We start from the raw sequence: 19680 nt of genomic DNA, 5'->3' as shown, positions 1-19680 counted from the left end.
TGGTCTTGCAGTGAGCCTTCTGTGCATTTTTTAAGCTGTCTTTTTTTTTTGCTTTGGTTTTTTTTTTTTTTTTTTTTTTTACTGCATCAGAAACGCAACATCTTACAATTCCATGAGTGGATGGAATTTATAGAAATTTAACGCCCCACTGCGTAAACTGACCGGGGATGTGTTTTTCAATTCCTCAGCATGTCAATTTCTCTTGCGTGAACTCCCGAATTTTCTTTGCAGATTTCCCTATAGACTTGTAAACCCACAGCAAAGCTTTCCTCTAGCTACTTATTTCCCCCTCATTACTTTTATTTATCCATATTGTTTTTCTCCCATTTTTAACTTGTATTTTCTTGTACCTCTGGTAATAAAAAAAAAATAGATTTTTTTAATTTTTATATATAGCATTTTCCATGCTGTATTCTTATTTTTGACGACTTTGAGAATATCCGAAGGACAAATTTTGCTTCTCTGATGTTCAATGTTTTTTTGGTCCTCAACAACACATTGTTTTTAAAGACAAATACAAATATATATTACTATACGGTCATTGATATATAAGTAGATATGTATGGGGTCTTCTGTTCCAGTAGAAGTCTGATACAGCTCAGTAGGAGACATTCTATAGTCAAAGCTTCTGGTGTTTATTCTTCTGTCTCCTTGGAAATATCATTGTTCTAAGCAAAGCCATTGTTGTCCGGACTCAATAGAAAGTCTGTTTACCTAAACATGCCAAGAATGAGGCCAGGACCATGGGGAGGAAGACACCATACTCTCCTGTGTGCACAGCTACTGTATATACCTCCTAGGGAGCGATCATGCTGGATCTACAGGAGCCCCTTCCTCACAAAGGTACCAAAGATCGTATTTCTGGGAGATGTCATCTAATTGCATTTTAATTTATTGTAGACACAATTCTAGAGCTGTGTCAGGTATAAATTTGGAAGTTTTCTTGACATCAGATTTTTAAGGTGAAAGTTTAGTTTATTGCTTTTTTTAACTCTAGTGAAATAGTGAGAATAAGTGTATGTGCTATGGAACAATAAGTGTTTTTTCTGCGCTGCTGGTGAAGTTCCATGGAAAGGACCCAGGACACACAGGAAGAAAGAACTGTGTTTCAATCTATTAAACTTCTTTCCCAGGATATAACATTCCGTGAGGAAGAAGTTCTATAACTTCAAAATGCGTAGATATTAAAACCGCAATTCTTTCATCCTGTGTGTCCTAGGTCCTTTCCGGGCAACTTCAGCAGCAGTGCAGAAAAACCATACAGTATACTGTATTTTTTGGACTATAAGACGCACCCCATATTTACAGTCCAAATTCAGCTTACCGGGGCTGGGATCGGCAGCGCTGATGGAGCGGGGTGACAGGAGGTGTTCAGTGGTCCGGCGATCTGACCCCGATCCCAGGCTAGTGGGCAGTTTCGGCGGTGCTCGGTGGTGTGTGTACTCCGGAGACATTTTGTGAAAGCCTGGAGCCCCCGCACATGCATTACTGCAATGCGATGACTTCCGGGAGAATGGCAGCCGGAGGCTACAGATGCACAGATTGAGATCTCAGCACCGAGGTCTCTTCTCCTGAATTACAACAATGGAAGTGCGGCATCTCCAGGCTTTCCCAAAATGTCAAACCTGCCGCACCAGCCTGGGATAGGAGTAAGATCATCGCCTTGCAGCGTCGGACCACCAAACACCCCATCTTCCCAGCCCAAGGCCAGCAGAATCGCCCGACTCCTGCTGGTGCCACGCGCCTGTTAAGTAAATATGGACTATAAGACGCACTCCCATCCCGCCCAAAATTTTTTTTGGAAAAAACTGCGTCTTATAGACAAAAAAATACAGTAGTTTTCCGCAACAGCATTTCTCCTGGTCTTGTGACCATTGAGCTTGCGGCATCTGGTACTGATGCCTTGAGATTGTTGTGCATCCTCTACCCCATCAGGTGAGCATGCACTCTGCACCAATATATTGATGTCACTGGATAAAACCTTATTGAGCTCTCTTTGCTCCCTCACTCCTTTGGAATAAATGTATTTGCACACGTAAAGTTTTTTCAGCAGAAATCTCTGCAACAAAAATGTATCGAATTAGACACAAACACATGGGCCATGCACTCAGTGAACAAGTCTGTATGACAGTGTTCACACCACCAAAAGACTGAAACATAGAAAAACACAGTAAAACAAACATATAAAAATACTCTGCTGTACAAAAGTAACAGTAAACAGCAAGTGCTAATAAAAAGATAACAAAGCAGGGTATTTGGTTGATACACTTTTTGCAAAAATTGTAAACTAAGCCGTATCAACCAAATACCCTGTTTTATTATCATCTTTTTACTAGCACTTGCTCTTTACTGTTACTTTTTTACAACAGAGTATTTTTATACATTTGTTTTACTGTGTTTTTCCGTGTTTCAGTCTTTTCGTAGTGTGAACACTGTCATACAGACTTGTTCGCTGTGTGCATGGTCCATGTGTTTGTGTCTAATTGGTTTCTTGTTTTTGCAAGATTGGGGAGGTTTCCACCCCTCCCTTATGGGCCATGCACACAAAAGCCTTCTTCCATAGCGTGTCCACATCGGACATTACCTGCCTGAATCCTGCTCATACAGGTACTATACACATGGTCAGGTTTTTAAAAACATCAGTTGGGGACTGAATGAATGTGCCGTATGGATTTACGTCTTTTTCCATCAATTAAGGAATTTGCTCTTCAGACCTTGTGAGGTCATCACAACACAGAACCAGACCCCAATCAGAGGACAAAAAAACTTTCACTCCTTATCTACGAATTGTTCCAATATTTATGGCCATAACTGTTTATCACTCTCCCATAATGACAGTTCTGTTTCATGTCACTTGTCTTATCTATTTCATTATTTCTTTCTGTGTTGTGTATGAATATGTGATTCTTCAGATGTTGTACTAGTGTATATGCCTGATGAAGAGAACTGAGTAGTCTCCAAAGCTTGCAATTTGTTACCATCTTTTCAGTTAGCCATTAAAAGGTATCAACCACTGAGGACTCTCAATTCTGAATATTTTTCTACCTACTAGCTAACACGGTACAAAGATAAATATCTTTACTGTATATTTGTGCTGAACATTAAGATTTCCCTAGATGGGAACTAATGGGCTGAGACTGACACCTGATAACAAGCCCAGATCATTATCCTCCTCCACCAAACTGTACAGCGGGCACAATGCAGTCAGGGGATAACGTTATCCTGGCATTCACCAAACCCAGACTCATCTATCAGACACTAGATAGAGACGTACGATCCATCACTGCACAGAACATGTCTCCTCCAGGGTCCAGAGGTGGCAGGATTTCACCACTCCATCTGACGCTTTCTCTCTCTATCTCTATTGTTAAACTAAGAACTGTAATGTCTTCTCACTATCCAGATTCATGGCAAAATAGCAGCTACAGTTCCTGCTTCTGCTTTTATTCAGGCTATGATGGTCCTTCCGGATTGGCTACGCTAGAACATGTGATGTGATAGCTGCAATGCATTTGGAGGAAGCCCACCAAATAATGCCCAAGGTCATGTGATCCTTCTCTGGTCAAGGCACTCTTCTGATTTTTGTAAAATGGCATTAAATAACTAATTTAGGTGGTAGCATTTCCCATTATATGAGTGCATGAACTTATTTTGCATTTTTTCCACCTGGAGGCAGGAATGCTGCCTTTTTTGTCTTGTTCAAGATGGATAGCTAAAGAAATAACTTAATGACCAGTGGCGTAACTACAAAGTTATGGGCCCCGGTGCAAACTTTCAAATGGGGCAGCCCACACAGACCCCAGGCAGGCCCGCACAGACCCCCGGCAGGCCCGCACAGACCCCCGGCAGGGCCGCACAGACCCCCGGCAGGCCCACACAGACCCCCGGCAGGCCCGCACAGACCCCCGGCAGGCCCGCACAGACCCCCGGCAGGCCCGCACAGACCCCCAGCAGGCCCGTACAGACCCCGCCCACACACAGTCTCCGCCCACGCACTGCCCACACTCTTCCCCCCTCCCGAACTGGATGTGCAAGTAAAGAAAGGGTTTATTTTCATTCCGATATTTGTGCCCCATTGACTTGCATGGGTTTCCGGTATCGGAATCGGCGATACCCGATATTTTTGGGGTATCGGTCCGATCCAATCCGATCTGATATTTCCCGATATTGGAAGGTATCGCTCAACACTAGTCACCTCATTTTTGGCCTATGAGATGCGGCCACAGCCATCTGGGGTTTTTCTACAGCATTCAGTAATGCAGTAGATAAGTCCCCGATGTAACCAGAAAGATAAGAGAAACAAGTTAGATTATACTCAACGGGAGGGCTTGGTCCAGTCCGATGGGTGACGCGATCCGATGCCTCCCATCTTATAGCATTGATGTCCTCCTTCTTACTTCTGCCACGGCTCCTGCATAGGCGTACTTTATCAGCCATGTTGAGGGCAGAGTAAAGTACTGCATTGCGCAGGCGCCGGACCTCTCTGACCTTTCCCGGCGCCTGCGCACTGCAGTACTTTTCTCTGCCCTCAAAAGGGCAGATAAAGTACGCCTGCGCAGGAGCCACGGCAGAAGTAAGAAGGAGGACATCATCACTAGAAGATAGGAGACGTCGGACCGGACCATGACACCCATTGGACCGGACAGGACCCCCAGGTGAGTATAATCTAACTCGTTTTTCTTATCTTTACATCAGGGGCTTATCTACAGAATTATATATAATAAATTGTGCAGGTTTATTTCAGCAGTGCAGGGGTTAAACTGTTCAGCTTGGAGTCTCCCTTCTCCTATATATTCTCACCTCTGGCAATCTGGATTGTCACTGTTAAGTCTTGCACTGTCTGGTGAGGAGTGGAGGATTCGGTGTTCAGTAGAGGCATTTTAGAGAGTTGCTTTTATCTCGCTTGTTCCCCTCTGTTGTCTGTGAGTGCATATTTTGCATGATTGGTATATTCATTTATTGCTGTACGTCCTTCCTTGCTTGTCTGGTTTATGTATTTACATACACTATTCCTTCTCACTTCCCTGGGTGGGGGAGGGGACAGATAAGTGACAATACAGGAGATAGCAAGATACATGGCCCCAGCATCTTCACCATCAGAAGTGACCTGGGGAAGAGGGATAACTAAGGCACCCTGTTGTGAGTTCATTTTCCCCTTCACTACTGAGGCCCGAGGAACTCCCTCTTCTGGTAAAGAAAGGTAGTGAGCCTGATTATCAAACACCTGAGTCTGATGATGATGACTGGCTGAGTGGAGTTACTGACTGGATATAAGGCTGCCAACGCCCTTTTGCCCTGCGGGTGATTTCTCTGTGGGATCCTTGGAGACCAGTCTGAATTCCTGCTCCTCTAAAGCTAAGTTTTCTGCTCGGCCTTTTGCATTTGTGCTTAGACTTTGTTTTGCTTTGTTTTTCTGGATTTCTGCCATTCCCTGCTGGGGTGTGCTGAATTCCTTTAGCTCTGTCTTCTGAAAATACCTGAGTGCTGATTTAGTTTTTGAAGCCTAGCTGCTTCAGGGTCTTTTTCATATCAGCTTGTTGGCTTATGTCTTTGATAGGGTTTTGGCAGATTGCAGACAGCAACCTTCCTTTCCTGTTCTGTTTAGCTAGCTTGGGCCCCATCGTTTGCTCAGCCTATCTTTCTATCTGTGTGAGTGTTTTTTCATCTTGCTCCACCGTCATTATTTGTTGGGGGCTGCCTTTTACTTTGGGGTCTGCTCTGGGGCAGTTTAGATTTCCTTTTCTGTCTTTAGGCTATTTAGCGCTCCGGCTGTGATCGAGGGGTCTAGGGCATCGTAGGAACCCCCCACGGCTACTGCTAGTTGTGTTGATAGGTTCAGGGGTCTGCAATCTGATAGTTGCCAACTAGAGTTGAGCGACTTTTGGTTTTTTAGGGTCGCGTTTCGTTTCGTGAAACCCGACTTTTCCAAAAGTCGGGTCGAGCAAGATCGTCCGATTATAGGGAAAAGTCGGGGTCGTCCCGAAACACGAAACCCAATGTAAGTCAATGGGGAATAAAAGTCGGCAGTGAGAGGAGGACAGGAAACACACCAACAGTGCCCATTTGAATGCCAAAAGCATCAATTCTTCTTACTTAAGCTTGTCAACCTTAATTATAGAATCATAGAATCGTAGAGTTGGAAGGGACCTCCTGGGCCATCTGGTCCAACCCCCTGCTCAAAGCAGGATTCGCTAAATCATCCCAGTCAGATGTCTGTCCAGCCTCTGTTTGAAGACTTCCATTGAAGGAGAACTCACCACTTCTCGTGGCAGCCTGTTCCACTCATTGATCACTCTAACTGTCAAAAAGTTTTTTCTAATATCTAATCTGTGTCTCCTCCCATTCAGTTTCATCCCATTGCTTCTAGTCTTTCCTTGTGCAAATGAGAATAAAGTTGATCCTTCTACAATGTGACAGCCCTTTAGATATTTGTAGACAGCTATTAAGTCTCCTCTCAGTCTTCTCTTTTGCAAACTAAACATTCCCAAATCCTGCAACCTTTCCTCATAAGACAGGGTTTGCAGACCGGTCACCATTCTGGTCGCTCTTTTCTGAACTTGCTCCAGTTTGTTGATGTCTTTTTTAAAATGTGGTGCCCAAAACTGGACACAATATTCCAGATGAGGTCTGACCAAAGAGGAGTAGAGGGAAATAATGACTTCACGTGATCTAGACTGTATGCTTCTGTTAATACATCCTAGAATTGCATTTGCCTTTTTTGCTGCTGCATCACACTGTTGACTCATATTCAGTCTGTGATCTATTAGTATACCCAAGTCTTTTTCACATGTGCTGTCACTTAGCCCTATTCCTCCCATTCTATATATGTTTTTTCCATTTTTATTGCCCAGATGTAGTACTTTGCATTTCTCCCTGTTAAAAACCATTCTGTTAGTTGCTGCCCACTTCTCCAGTTTATTTAAATCTTTTTGAATCCTCTCTCTCTCTTCTCTAGTATTAGCTATCCCTCCTAGCTTTGTGTCATCAGCAAATTTAATCAGTTTACCCTCAATTCCTTCATCTAAATCGTTGATAAAGATGTTGAACAATACAGGGCCCAGGACAGAGCCCTGTGGTACCCCACTTGAGACATTCTTCCAACTGGATGTGCAGCCATTTACGACCACTCTTTGGGTCCGATCACTAAGCCAGTTATGAATCCACCTAACAGTTGCCTTGTCCATTCCATACTTAATCATTTTTTCAATAAGGATTATATGAGAGACTTTGTCAAATGCTTTGCTGAAGTCAAGATATACTATATCTACAGCATTTCCTTGATCCACCCAATCAGTGATACCGTCATAGAAGTAAATTAAGTTAGTCTGACATGACTTATTAGTTACAAACCCATGCTGACTCTGTTTAATCACTTCATTCTTATCCAGGTATTGACATACATGTTGTTTAATAATTTGTTCAAAGATCTTTCCTGGTATAGAAGTCAGACTCACCGGCCTATAGTTACCTGGGTCCACCTTCTTCCCCTTTTTGAAGATAGGAACAACATTTGCTCTTCTCCAGTCTTCTGGCACTTCTCCTGTTCTCCAAGAATTTTCAAAGATTATAGAGAGGGGTTCAAAAATTTCTTCTGCTATCTCCTTCAGTACTCTGGGGTGTAATTAACTCCATAATACAAGTTACGCACTGAAAAATGGGGGTTATTTGGCTACAGACTGTGGGGGGGAGGGCTGGCTCCAGGTTTTCATGTGCCCTGGGCGAAAGAGCGCCCCTTTAACACATACCACAACTCATCATGCTCCGATACGGCAGAGAAATAGCGGTATAGTACAATGAAAAATACCTCACTTTTTACATCTCATGACGAGGCCCATCTATTTCTCCATACAGAATCATTGGTCCCATATAATGTTTGAAACAGTATATGATGAGCTCCACATAATGCTACAGTATATGTTGGTCCCCATGGATGAAGCTCTACTGTCTTATGGGCCCAAATAATGCTCCAAACATAATGGGCCTCATTTCTAATGCTCTAGTGTATAATGGGCCCTGTAAATGCTGCTCTAGTGTCTGATGTCCACCTTTGGAATGTTCCAGTGTATGGTGGGCCCCATCTATCATTCTCAGACGGTTTTAGGCCCAGTATGGATTGCACGTGATTGCACAAAGGTTAGAAAGGGTACCGTATCCCCAGATAACATGTATGGATAGCGTGCACATTCAAAATATATGTCTCAGGAGGCAGGCTCAGACGGTGTTAGGCCCAGTATGGATTGCACGTGATTGCACAAAGGTTAGAAAGGGTACCGTATCCCCAGATAACATGTATGGATAGCGTACACATTCAAAATATATGTCTCAGGAGGCAGGATCAGACGGTGTCAGGCCCAGTATGGATTGCACGTGATTGCACAAAGGTTAGAAAGGGTACCGTATCCCCGGATAACATGTATGGATAGCGTACACATTCAAATATGTCTCAGGAGGCAGGCTCAGACGGTGTTAGGCCCAGTATGGATTGCACGTGATTGCACAAAGGTTAGAAAGGGTACCGTATCCCCGGATAACATGTATGGATAGCGTACACATTCAAAATATATGTCTCAGGAGGCAGGCTCAGACGGTGTTAGGCCCAGTATGGATTGCACGTGATTGCACAAAGGTTAGAAAGGGTACCGTATCCCCAGATAACATGTATGGATAGCGTACACATTCAAAATATATGTCTCAGGAGGCAGGCTCAGACGGTGTTAGGCCCAGTATGGATTGCACGTGATTGCACAAAGGTTAGAAAGGGTACCGTATCCCCGGATAACATGTATGGATAGCGTACACATTCAAAATATATGTCTCAGGAGGCAGGCGCAGACGGTGTTAGGCCCAGTATGGATTGCACGTGATTGCACAAAGGTTAGAAAGGGTACCGTATCCCCGGATAACATGTATGGATAGCGTACACATTCAAAATATATGTCTCAGGAGGCAGGCTCAGACGGTGTTAGGCCCAGTATGGATTGCGCGTGATTGCACAAAGGTTAGAAAGGGTACCGTATCCCCAGATAACATGTATGGATAGCGTACACATTCAAAATATATGTCTCAGGAGTCAGGCTCAGACGGTGTTAGGCCCAGTATGGATTGCACGTGATTGCACAAAGGTTAGAAAGGGTACCGTATCCCCAGATAACATGTATGGATAGCGTACACATTCAAAATATATGTCTCAGGAGGCAGGCTCAGACGGTGTTAGGCCCAGTATGGATTGCACGTGATTGCACAAAGGTTAGAAAGGGTACCGTATCCCCGGATAACATGTATGGATAGCGTACACATTCAAAATATATGTCTATGCATCAGGAGGCAGGCTCAGACGGTGTCAGGCACAGTATGGATTTGACGGCCCAGATTACACAGCGGAGGAGCAGGGAGAGGTAAAGATTGCAAATGCTGGGGCCCTGCCCAAGCAAGGGGGGCCCACTCGTGGGCGTCGGTACTGGCACTGGGCCCCTCATAGTACAGCGGTGTGTCTGACGGCGGGTGTGCACCACCACCGTCAGAGACACTTGATTGCACTATGAGGGACCCTGTGCCAGTGCCCGCGCCCAAGAGTCGGCCTACCCACCTGTCCAGGGCAACGGCACTTGCACGGTGTCGTGCGCTAGGTGGTGACCCCGGCCATGGGGGGGGAGGCAGCACAGTTAGGGAGTTTTAGAAAGTGGCATATGTTGATGTTGGACATTCAGCTGATGCAAAAGGCGAAATAGGTGAAGTACCAGGAAGAGGTGGACCAAAGCAAGCCATTTTTCTGTCACCCTATGTGTCATCAGGGGAAGGTGGGACAAAATCCTTGGAAACCCATGCGTGGTTCATTTTAATGAAGGTTAGATCATCCACATTTTGGGTTGACAGAAGGGTCCTTTTTTCTGTCAGGATTGATCCAGCTGCACTGAAGACTCTTTCCGATAGCACACTTGCAGCTGGGCAAGCGAGCTCCTGTAAGGCATATTGGGCCAATTCAGGCCAGGTGTCCAGTTTAGCGGCCCAATAGTCAAAGGGGAATGACCTGTGTGGGAGAACATCGATATGGGAGGAAAAGTAGTTTGTAACCATAGTTGACAACTGCTGTCTCCTGTCACTTTCCATCGATGCAGTATTACCAGTTGTGTGAGCGGTATTTGAAAAATCAGTCCACAACATTGTCATGAAACCCCTGTCTCCAACGCCACTTCTGCTGTGTGCACCACGAACACCTCTGCCAAGCTGCCCCCGGCCTGTACGGCTCGTGTGAGAACCATCACCGCTGCTGTGTGCTGGGAATGCCTCAAGCAACCGATTTACCAGAGTTGCTTGTTTATTAGCCAATATTAGGTCAAGGTTCTCCTGTGGCATGATGTTTTGTAATTTGCCTTTATAGCGTGGATCCAGGATGCTGGCCAACCAGTAGTCGTCATCGTTCATCATTTTGGCAATGCGGGGGTCCCTTTTTAGGATCCGCAAGGCATAATCTGACATGTGGGCCAATGTTCCCGGTGTCAATGATGCACTGCGAGTGCTGGGTGGAGGAGCACTTTCTGGCAAATCCACATCCCTCCAGTCACGCACAAACCCTGTACCAGACCTTGCCACGCCAACATTTTCACTTGCCCCACGAGATGCATCCTCCTCCCCTAAGTAATCATCCCCATCATCATCCTCCTCCTCCTCTTCTTCCTCCACCTCGTCCAGGAGAGGTCCCTGAGCAGACAATGGCTGAATGTCATCAAGGATTCCCTCCTCCTCTTCCTCCTCATCAACATTGGCTGCAGACGCCTGCTCCTTAAGGTGCGTCAAAGTTTGCATGAGCAGACGCATAAGTGGGATGCTCATGCTTAGGATGGCGTCGTCTGCGCTTACCAGCCGTGTGCATTCCTCAAAACACTGAAGGACTTTACAAAGGTCTTTCAGCTTCGAACACTGCACACCTGTCAACTCCATGTCTGCTCTCAAAGTGCCTGGCCGTGTATCCTCCCACAAATGCATTATGGCCTGCCTCTGCTCGCACAGCCGCTCCACCATGTGCAGGGTGGAGTTCCAACTTGTTGCAATGTCGATAATGAGGCGATGGTTGGGAAGGTGGAGCAATTGCTGCAGCTTCTGCATACGAACGAAGTGTACAGGCGACCGGCGGATGTGCGCGCACAGTCTTCGCACCTTCTGGAGCAGGGCTGTTAACTCCGGATAATTTTTGAGGAAGCACTGCACCACCAGGTTCAAGGTGTGAGCCAAGCAAGGTTGATGATGGTGATGGAGTTGGTGTTCTTTCTGATGGCCTAGAATCAGCCTTTCGTTGATATAACAGTGGGATTCCCTGACTGCTGTGGTCTTGCAACGACACCTCAACATTTGCTGCTGTGCTAACCGGTGGGCTTACAGTGGGGGAAACAATGTAGCGTTGCTGACTACCTTCGTTGTGATCAGTTGCACATGTGGCACTTGAGGTTTGGTGTTGTGTCCACGCTTGCAAGTGCATGCTGGTTAAATGTCTAAGCATGCAACTGGTATTCAAATTTTTCAGATTTTTCCCTCGGCTAAAGGTCTTTGCGCACTTCTTACAGATAACCTTGGCCTGATCATGAGGATTTTGTTCAAAAAAGTGCCACACTGCACTCTTCCTACTTTGGCAGACATTTTGCGGCCTAGCACGCTGTGATCTTTTGACCCTCTGGACAAGCTGTCCAGCAACTCTTTTGATGTTTGGAACCTGTCTTTGGAATGCTCCGGGCCTGCCAGATAACAGCTGTTGCGATGTCGATGTCTGCTGTGGATGCTCCTCATCTGAGCTATTGGAAGCAGCACCCTCTTCCCTCAATGGATGCCAATCTGGGTCAACAACTGGGTCATCCATCACCTCCTCTTCTATGTCATGTGCACCTTCCTCTGTGTCACCGTGTATGGTGGTATAGTGTGCGGGAAGGGGCACCTGAGTCTCATCAGGGTCAGAATCTGGCACTGTACACTGCGAGGACAATGTAGTGCTCTGAGTGAATGTACCAGCAGAATCATCCATCAGCGGCTGTGCATCAGTGCACTCCATGTCAGATTCATCTTGGCCTGGGTAATTCACCATTTGACTTGATAATCCAGGCATGGTATGTGAAAACAGCTCCATGGAGTAATCAGTAGTATGGCCTGCGTCATCCTTCAATCTTGGTTGGGGTGAAGGACACAAGGAAAGGTGTGGTTCATGAACATGAGCCTCCAATGACGACTCAGTGCTTTTACTTTTTACAACTGAAGAAGAGGAGGCGATAGAGCTGGAGGCTGAGTCAGCAATGTAAGACAAAACTTTTTCCTGATGCTCTGGCTTTAAAAGCGGTTTGCCAACTCCTAGAAAACTAAGCGTTCGAGGCCTTATGTAGCCAGATGATGACGCAGGGTCAGCACCTCCTGCATTCGGTCCTATTTTGCTCTTGCCACTACCATCAGATCCACCACCAACACCATCATTACCAGCTGCCAACCCTCACCCAATTCCACGGCCTCTTCCACCAGCCTTCCTCATTTTTGGTAGAAATGTAGACAAAATCCAACAAACTACTGTATATAGTAATGTAAAACAAGGTACAAGGTGTCTATAGGACAGGGGAGATTTTGAATTTCTGCAGACACTTGTGGACACTGGACACTTTTGGATTGTGTGAGGCCCACTGATATCTGAGCGCTATGTGACAGGCTCGATGGCACAGCTGTGACCAAAGTGACTAGAGGATAAAGGAGATTTTGAATCTCTGCACACACTTTTGGACACTGGATGGACACTTTTGGATTGTGTGAGGCCCACTGATATCTGAGCGCTATGTGACAGGCTCGATGGCACAGCTGTGACCAAAGTGACTAGAGGATAAGGGAGATTTTGAATCTCTGCACACACTTTTGGACACTGGACACTTTTGGATTGTGTGAGGCCCAATGAATATCTGAGCGCTATGTGACAGGCTCGATGGCACAGCTGTGACAAAAGTGACTAGAGGATAAGGGAGATTTTGAATCTCTGTACACACTTTTGGACACTGGATGGACACTTTTGGATTGTGTGAGGCCCACTGATATCTGAGCGCTATGTGACAGGCTCGATGGCACAGCTGTGACCAAAGTGACTAGAGGATAAGGGAGATTTTGAATCTCTGCACACACTTTTGGACACTGGATGGACACTTTTGGATTGTGTGAGGCCCACTGATATCTGAGCGCTATGTGACAGGCTCGATGGCACAGCTGTGACCAAAGTGACTAGAGGATAAGGGAGATTTTGAATCTCTGCACACACTTTTGACACTGGACACTTTTGGATTGTGTGAGGCCCAATGAATATCTGAGAGCTATGTGACAGGCTCGATGGCACAGCTGTGACAAAAGTGACTAGAGGATAAGGGAGATTTTGAATCTCTGCACACACTTTTGGACACTGGATGGACACTTTTGGATTGTGTGAGGCCCACTGATATCTGAGCGCTATGTGACAGGCTCGATGGCACAGCTGTGACAAAAGTGACTAGAGGATAAGGGAGATTTTGAATCTCTGCACACACTTTTGGACACTGGATGGACACTTTTGGATTGTGTGAGGCCCACTGATATCTGAGCGCTATGTGACAGGCTCGATGGCACAGCTGTGACCAAAGTGACTAGAGGATAAGGGAGATTTTGAATCTCTGCACACACTTTTGGACACTGGACACTTTTGGATTGTGTGAGGCCCAATGAATATCTGAGCGCTATGTGACAGGCTCAATGGCACAGCTGTGACAAAAGTGACTAGAGGATAAGGGAGATTTTGAATCTCTGCACACACTTTTGGACACTGGATGGACACTTTTGCATTGTGTGAGGCCCACTGATATCTGAGCGCTATGTAACAGGCTCGATGGCACAGCTGTGACCAAAGTGACTAGAGGATAAGGGAGATTTTGAATCTCTGCACACACTTTTGGACACTGGATGGACACTTTTGGATTGTGTGAGGCCCACTGATATCTGAGCGCTATGTGACAGGCTCGATGGCACAGCTGTGACCAAAGTGACTAGAGGATAAGGGAGATTTTGAATCTCTGCACACACTTTTGGACACTGGACACTTTTGGATTGTGTGAGGCCCAATGAATATCTGAGCGCTATGTGACAGGCTCGATGGCACAGCTGTGACAAAAGTGACTAGAGGATAAGGGAGATATTGAATCTCTGCACACACTTTTGGACACTGGATGGACACTTTTGGATTGTGTGAGGCCCACTGATATCTGAGCGCTATGTGACAGGCTCGATGGCACAGCTGTGACCAAAGTGACTAGAGGATAAGGGAGATATTGAATCTCTGCACACACTTTTGGACACTGAATGGACACTTTTGGATTGTGTGAGGCCCACTGATATCTGAGCGCTATGTGACAGACTCGATGGCACAGCTGTGACAAAAGTGACTAGAGGATAAGGGAGATATTGAATCTCTGCACACACTTTTGGACACTGGATGGACACTTTTGGATTGTGTGAGGCCCACTGAATATCTGAGCGCTATGTGACAGGCTCGATGGCACAGCTGTGACAAAAATGACTAGAGGATAAGGGAGATTTTGAATCTCTGCACACACTTTTGGACACTGGATGGACACTTTTGCATTGTGTGAGGCCCACTGATATCTGAGCGCTATGTGACAGGCTCGATGGCACAGCTGTGACCAAAGTGACTAGAGGATAAGGGAGATTTTGAATCTCTGCACACACTTTTGGACACTGGACACTTTTGGATTGTGTGAGGCCCAATGAATATCTGAGTGCTATGTGACAGGCTCGATGGCACAGCTGTGACAAAAGTGACTAGAGGATAAGGGAGATTGGATTGCTTTTAAAAAAGCAGTTTGCGGAGCAGTGGGTAAACAGCAATGCAGGAATGTCAGGAAGCCTTAGAAGGCAGCCCAACAACCAACACCACTGATACACCACTATATAGCCTCCCCTTGCACTGCACACACAGTGACTGGTGTGTTGTGCAGGCCAAATTGCTAGCAGCAGAAGCAGTTTTTTTGTCTTCTCAGCAGGACAAAAAAAAAAATTGGGATTGCTTTTAAAAAAGCAGTTTGCGGAGCAGTGGGTAAACAGCAATGCAGGAATGTCAGGAAGCCTTAGAAGGCAGCCCAACAACCAACACCACTGATACACCACTATATAGCCTCCCCTTGCACTGCACACACAGTGACTGGTGTGTTGTGCAGGCCAAATCTCTAGCAGCAGAAGCAGTTTTTTTTGTCTTCTTCCCTGCCTAACGCTCTCCCTACAGAATCAGCAGCAACCTCTCCCTATACTAAGATCGGCAGAAGTAAGATGGCGGTCGGCGTGCACGCCCTTTTATACCCCCTGTGACGCCCACCAAAGCAAGCCAATCACTTGCATGCCCTTCTGAAAGATGGTGGTGACCCGTGCCTATGTCACCACGTTGCCCACAGTGTCCGTGGATCCTGATTGGCTGAAAAAGAGCGCAAAACAAACTTTTGAAACGCGACTTTGGTGCGTAAGTCGCCAACCTCGTGGCCGACCTCATCCTAGGGTCGGGTTTCGTTTCATGAAACCCGACTTTGCCAAAAGTCGGCGACTTTTGAATTTTTTCGACCCGTTTCGGTCAACTCTATTGCCAACTTCTCTGGTTTTCTGGACGTAGCTTCTATTTTTGTGTCTGCCTCCTACGGTGACTCATTCATAACAGAATCACCAGCCATACCGCAGATCCTAGGGTACTCAATAGCAGGAAAGAATTGTAAAAAGAAAAAAAAAAAGTGTATATTTTTTCCTCTATATCTCTGAGGCCGTAGGGGGAATTTTTTTTTCTCTCAATGGAGATAAAGCAATTGTCTGATCGTGTGAGGCAGCTCGCTGCGGAAGTGCGGGGAATTTCCACCTACCTTGCTCATTCACATGCTGCTGGACCAAAGATTCCTACACCTAATGTATTTTTTGGGGATCGGTCTAAATTTTTGAATTTCAAAAATAATTGTAAATTATTTTTTGCCTTGAAGCCTAACTCGTCAGGGAGCTCCGCCCAGCGGGTTAAAATTGTCATCTCTTTGCTGCGTGGCGATCACCAGGATTGGGCGTTTTCTTTGAAACCAGATGATCCTATTCTGACTAATGTGAACGCATTTTTTCAGGCCTTGGGGTTGTTGTATGACGAACCTAATGGAATTGATCAGGCTGAAAAGACCTTGCTGGCATTGAACCAGGGTCGTGATTCTGCAGAATTGTACTGTCAAAAATTCCGAAAGTGGGCAGTACTTACTACCTGGAATGATAATGCCTTGGCTGCTCTCTTTCGGAAGGGGTTGTCAGAAGCCGTAAAAGATACTATGGTGGGATTTCCTGTTCCCTCTGGTCTTGACGATTCTATGTCATTAGCCATTCAGGTTGATCGGTGATTGCGCGAACGCAAAGCTGCACGAGAGGTGTTGCCACCTGTTGAACAAATGTCTGAACCTATGCAATGTGATAGAGTTTTTTCCAGAGAGCAGCGTCAGGAGTTCAGAAGGCGTAATAAGTTGTGCTTTTTCTGTGGAGATGCCTCGCATATTATTTCTGTCTGTCCTAAACGAGAGAAACGCTTTGCACACACATTTTCTGTTGGTGGTGTTCAACCTAAGTTTCTTCTGGCTATTACTCTGATCTGCTCCCTGTCCACATTTTCTGCCAAGGCTTTTGTGGATTCGGGAGCAGCCCTAAACCTAATGGACTTGGATTTTGCTAAACGTTGTGGATTTCTGATGACACCTCTGCAGACGCCTATCCCTTTGAGGGGGATTGATGCTACTCCTTTGGCTAAAAATAAACCTCAGTTTTGGACCCAGGTGGTAACGCGGGTCGCCCCAGACCATCAAGAAAATTGCAGATTTTTGGTGTTGCATAATCTGCATGATACTATTGTTCTGGGGTTTCCCTGGTTACAAATTCATAATCCAGTTTTGGATTGGAAATCTGTGCCTGTGGTGAGTTGGGGTTGTCGGTGTGCCTTTAGTGAGGCTCCGGTGTTTTCCACCTCTCCTCAGTCGCATGATGTTCCTGATTATTTGGCGGACTTTTATGATGTATTTAGTGAGAATGAGTCTGCGTCTCTGCCTCCTCATAGGAGTTATGACTGTGCAATTGAACTGAGCCCAGGGTGTAAATTTCCCAAGGGTCGGCTCTTCAATCTATCTGTACCCGAGCACGAGGCTATGCGATCCTATATTAAGGAGGCGTTGGAGAAGGGTCATATTAAACCATCCTCGTCACTCTTAGGTGCCGGTTTTTTTTTTGTAGCCAAAAAGGATGGATCATTAAGACCTTGTATTGATTATCGTGCCCTCAACAAAATTACTGTTAAATATCAGTATCCGTTACCGATTTCTGATCTATTCTCCAGAGTTAAAGGTGTTTGCTGGTTTACCAAGCTTGACCTCAGGGGGGAGTATAATCTTATTCGCATTAAGCATGGGGATGAATGGAAGATGGAGTTTAATACTCCGGAGGGACATTTTGAGTACCTGGTGATGCCTTTTGGGCTCACTAATGCCCCTTCTGTCTTCCAGTGCTTTATGAACGATATTTTCCGAGATTTTGTCGATAAATTTTTGATTATCTATCTGGATGATATTTTGATTTTCTCCAAGGATTGGGATTCTCATGTGGAACATATTCGGACTGTGTTCCGGATCTTGAGGGAGAATTCCCTGTATGTCAAAGGATCTAAATGCCTTTTTGGAGTACAGAGGATTTCTTTTTTGGGATTTATTTTGTCCCAGTCAACTATTGAAATGGACCCGGCCAAGGTACAGGCCATTTACGATTGGGTTCAGCCCACTTCTTTGAAGGCCCTCCAGAAGTTTTTGGGTTTTGCTAATTTTTATCGGAAATTTATAGCAAAATTTTCTAGTATTGCCAAGCCATTGACTGATTTGACTAAGAAGGGTGCTGATGTGTTAAATTGGTCTCCGGAGGCTGTTTCTTCCTTTCAGGAGCTGAAGCGAAGATTCACCTCCGCCCCGGTTTTGCGGCAACCTGATGTCTCACTTCCGTTCCAGGTAGAGGTGGATGCTTCTGAGATTGGTGCAGGAGCTGTTTTGTCCCAAAAGGATCCTGTAACATCTAAAATGAATCCCTGTGCTTTCTTTTCCCGAAAGTTCTCTCCATCTGAACGTAACTATGATGTGGGGAATCGGGAACTGTTGGCCATGAAATGGGCATTTGAGGAGTGGAGACATTGGTTGGAGAGAGCTAAGCATCAAGTCGTGATCCTCACTGACCACAAGAATTTTATTTACCTAGAGTCGGCTAAGCGCTTGAACCCTAGACAGGCTAGGTGGGCCTTGTTTTTTACACGTTTTGATTTTGTGGTTTCTTTTCTTCCTGGAACTAAGAATGTCAAGGCAGACGCCCTCTCTAGGAGCTTCTTTGCTGATTCTCCTGTGGTGACCAAGCCTGCTACCATCTTAGGCGAAGGGGTAGTTCTTTCTGCCATCTCGCCCGATTTGAGACGTGCTCTGCAAGAGTTCCAGGAGGACAAACCTGAGCGTTGTCCCAGTGGAAAGTTGTATGTTCCTGACCAGTGGAAGAAGAGACTGATGTCTGAAGTTCATTGCTCTGCTTTGACTGGTCATCCAGGTATTTTTGGTACTAGAGATCTGGTGAGTCGGTCTTTTTGGTGGCCCTCCTTGTCTCGTGATGTCAGGAATTTTGTGCAGTCCTGTGGGACGTGCTCCCGGTCTAAATCGTGTTCTCGCTCTAGTAGGTTGTTGATGCCTTTGCCTGTCCCCAAGAGGCCATGGACCCATATTTCAATGGATTTCATCTCTGATATGCCTGTCTCTCAAAGGATGACTGTTATTTGGGTGATTTGTGATAGGTTCTCTAAGATGGTTCATCTTGTACCACTCCCTAAGTTGCCATCTTCCTCTGAGTTGGTGCCCCTGTTTTTGCAACAGGTGGTTCGCTTGCACGGGATTCCTGAGAACATTGTATCTGACAGAGGAGTCCAGTTTGTGTCTAGATTTTGGAGAACTTTCTGTTCCAAGCTGGGAATTCAGTTGTCCTTCTCCTCTGCTTTTCACCCTCAGACCAATGGGCAGACAGAGAGAACAAACCAGACCTTGGAGTCATATTTGAGATGTATTAATTCTGCTGATCAGGTTGATTGGGTTTCATTTTTGCCCTTGGCCGAATTTGCTTTAAATAATAGAGCTAGTTCTGCCACTTTGATGTCACCTTTTTTTTGTAACTTTGGGTTTCATCCTCGATTTTCTTCAGGGCAGGTGGAGCCCTCTGCCTGCCCAGGTGTTGACACTGTGGTGGAAAGAATGCACCAGATCTGGGACCAAGTGGTGGATAAGTTATCTCTCTCCCAGGAAAAGGCCCAGTGGTTTTCCAACCGACATAGGACCATTGGTCCCCAGTTTAAGGTTGGTGATATGGTGTGGTTATCATCAAAAAATATTGCTATGAAGGTGGCTTCTCCTAAGTTTAAGCCTAGATTTATTGGACCTTACAAGATTTTGAAGATTATTAATCCGGTCTCTTTTCGTTTGGCTCTTCCTGTCACATTTAAAATCCATAATGTGTTCCATAAATCTTTGTTGAAGAGGATTGTTGAACCTGTTGTTCCGGGGGTGGCACCTCCAGACCCTGTATTGGTTGAAGGTAACATGGAATATGAGGTAGAGA

At 45.7% G+C, this 19680-nt stretch overlaps 1 protein-coding gene across 3 annotated transcripts in view; it reads left to right on the top strand.

The window, feature by feature from the left end:
- Window positions 1-714: 714 nt before the first annotated feature.
- Window positions 715-19680, top strand: part of SPATS1 (spermatogenesis associated serine rich 1) — a 136575-nt gene continuing 117609 nt past the window's right edge. For all 3 annotated transcript variants that reach the window (XM_073586592.1, XM_073586591.1, XM_073586593.1), the window contains exon 1: window positions 715-843. In XM_073586592.1, coding sequence (XP_073442693.1) covers window positions 810-843 — 34 coding nt within the window. In that variant the 5' untranslated portion in view covers window positions 715-809. The remainder of the gene's footprint in view (window positions 844-19680) is intronic.

This window comes from Dendrobates tinctorius, unplaced genomic scaffold (genome assembly GCF_039654945.1).
Source record: "Dendrobates tinctorius isolate UK_male_01 unplaced genomic scaffold, ASM3965494v1 ptg000093l, whole genome shotgun sequence".
Taxonomy (NCBI): domain Eukaryota; kingdom Metazoa; phylum Chordata; class Amphibia; order Anura; family Dendrobatidae; genus Dendrobates; species Dendrobates tinctorius.
The sequence above is the reverse complement of the archived record's forward strand: the minus strand, read 5'-3'. Positions and strand labels throughout refer to the sequence as shown.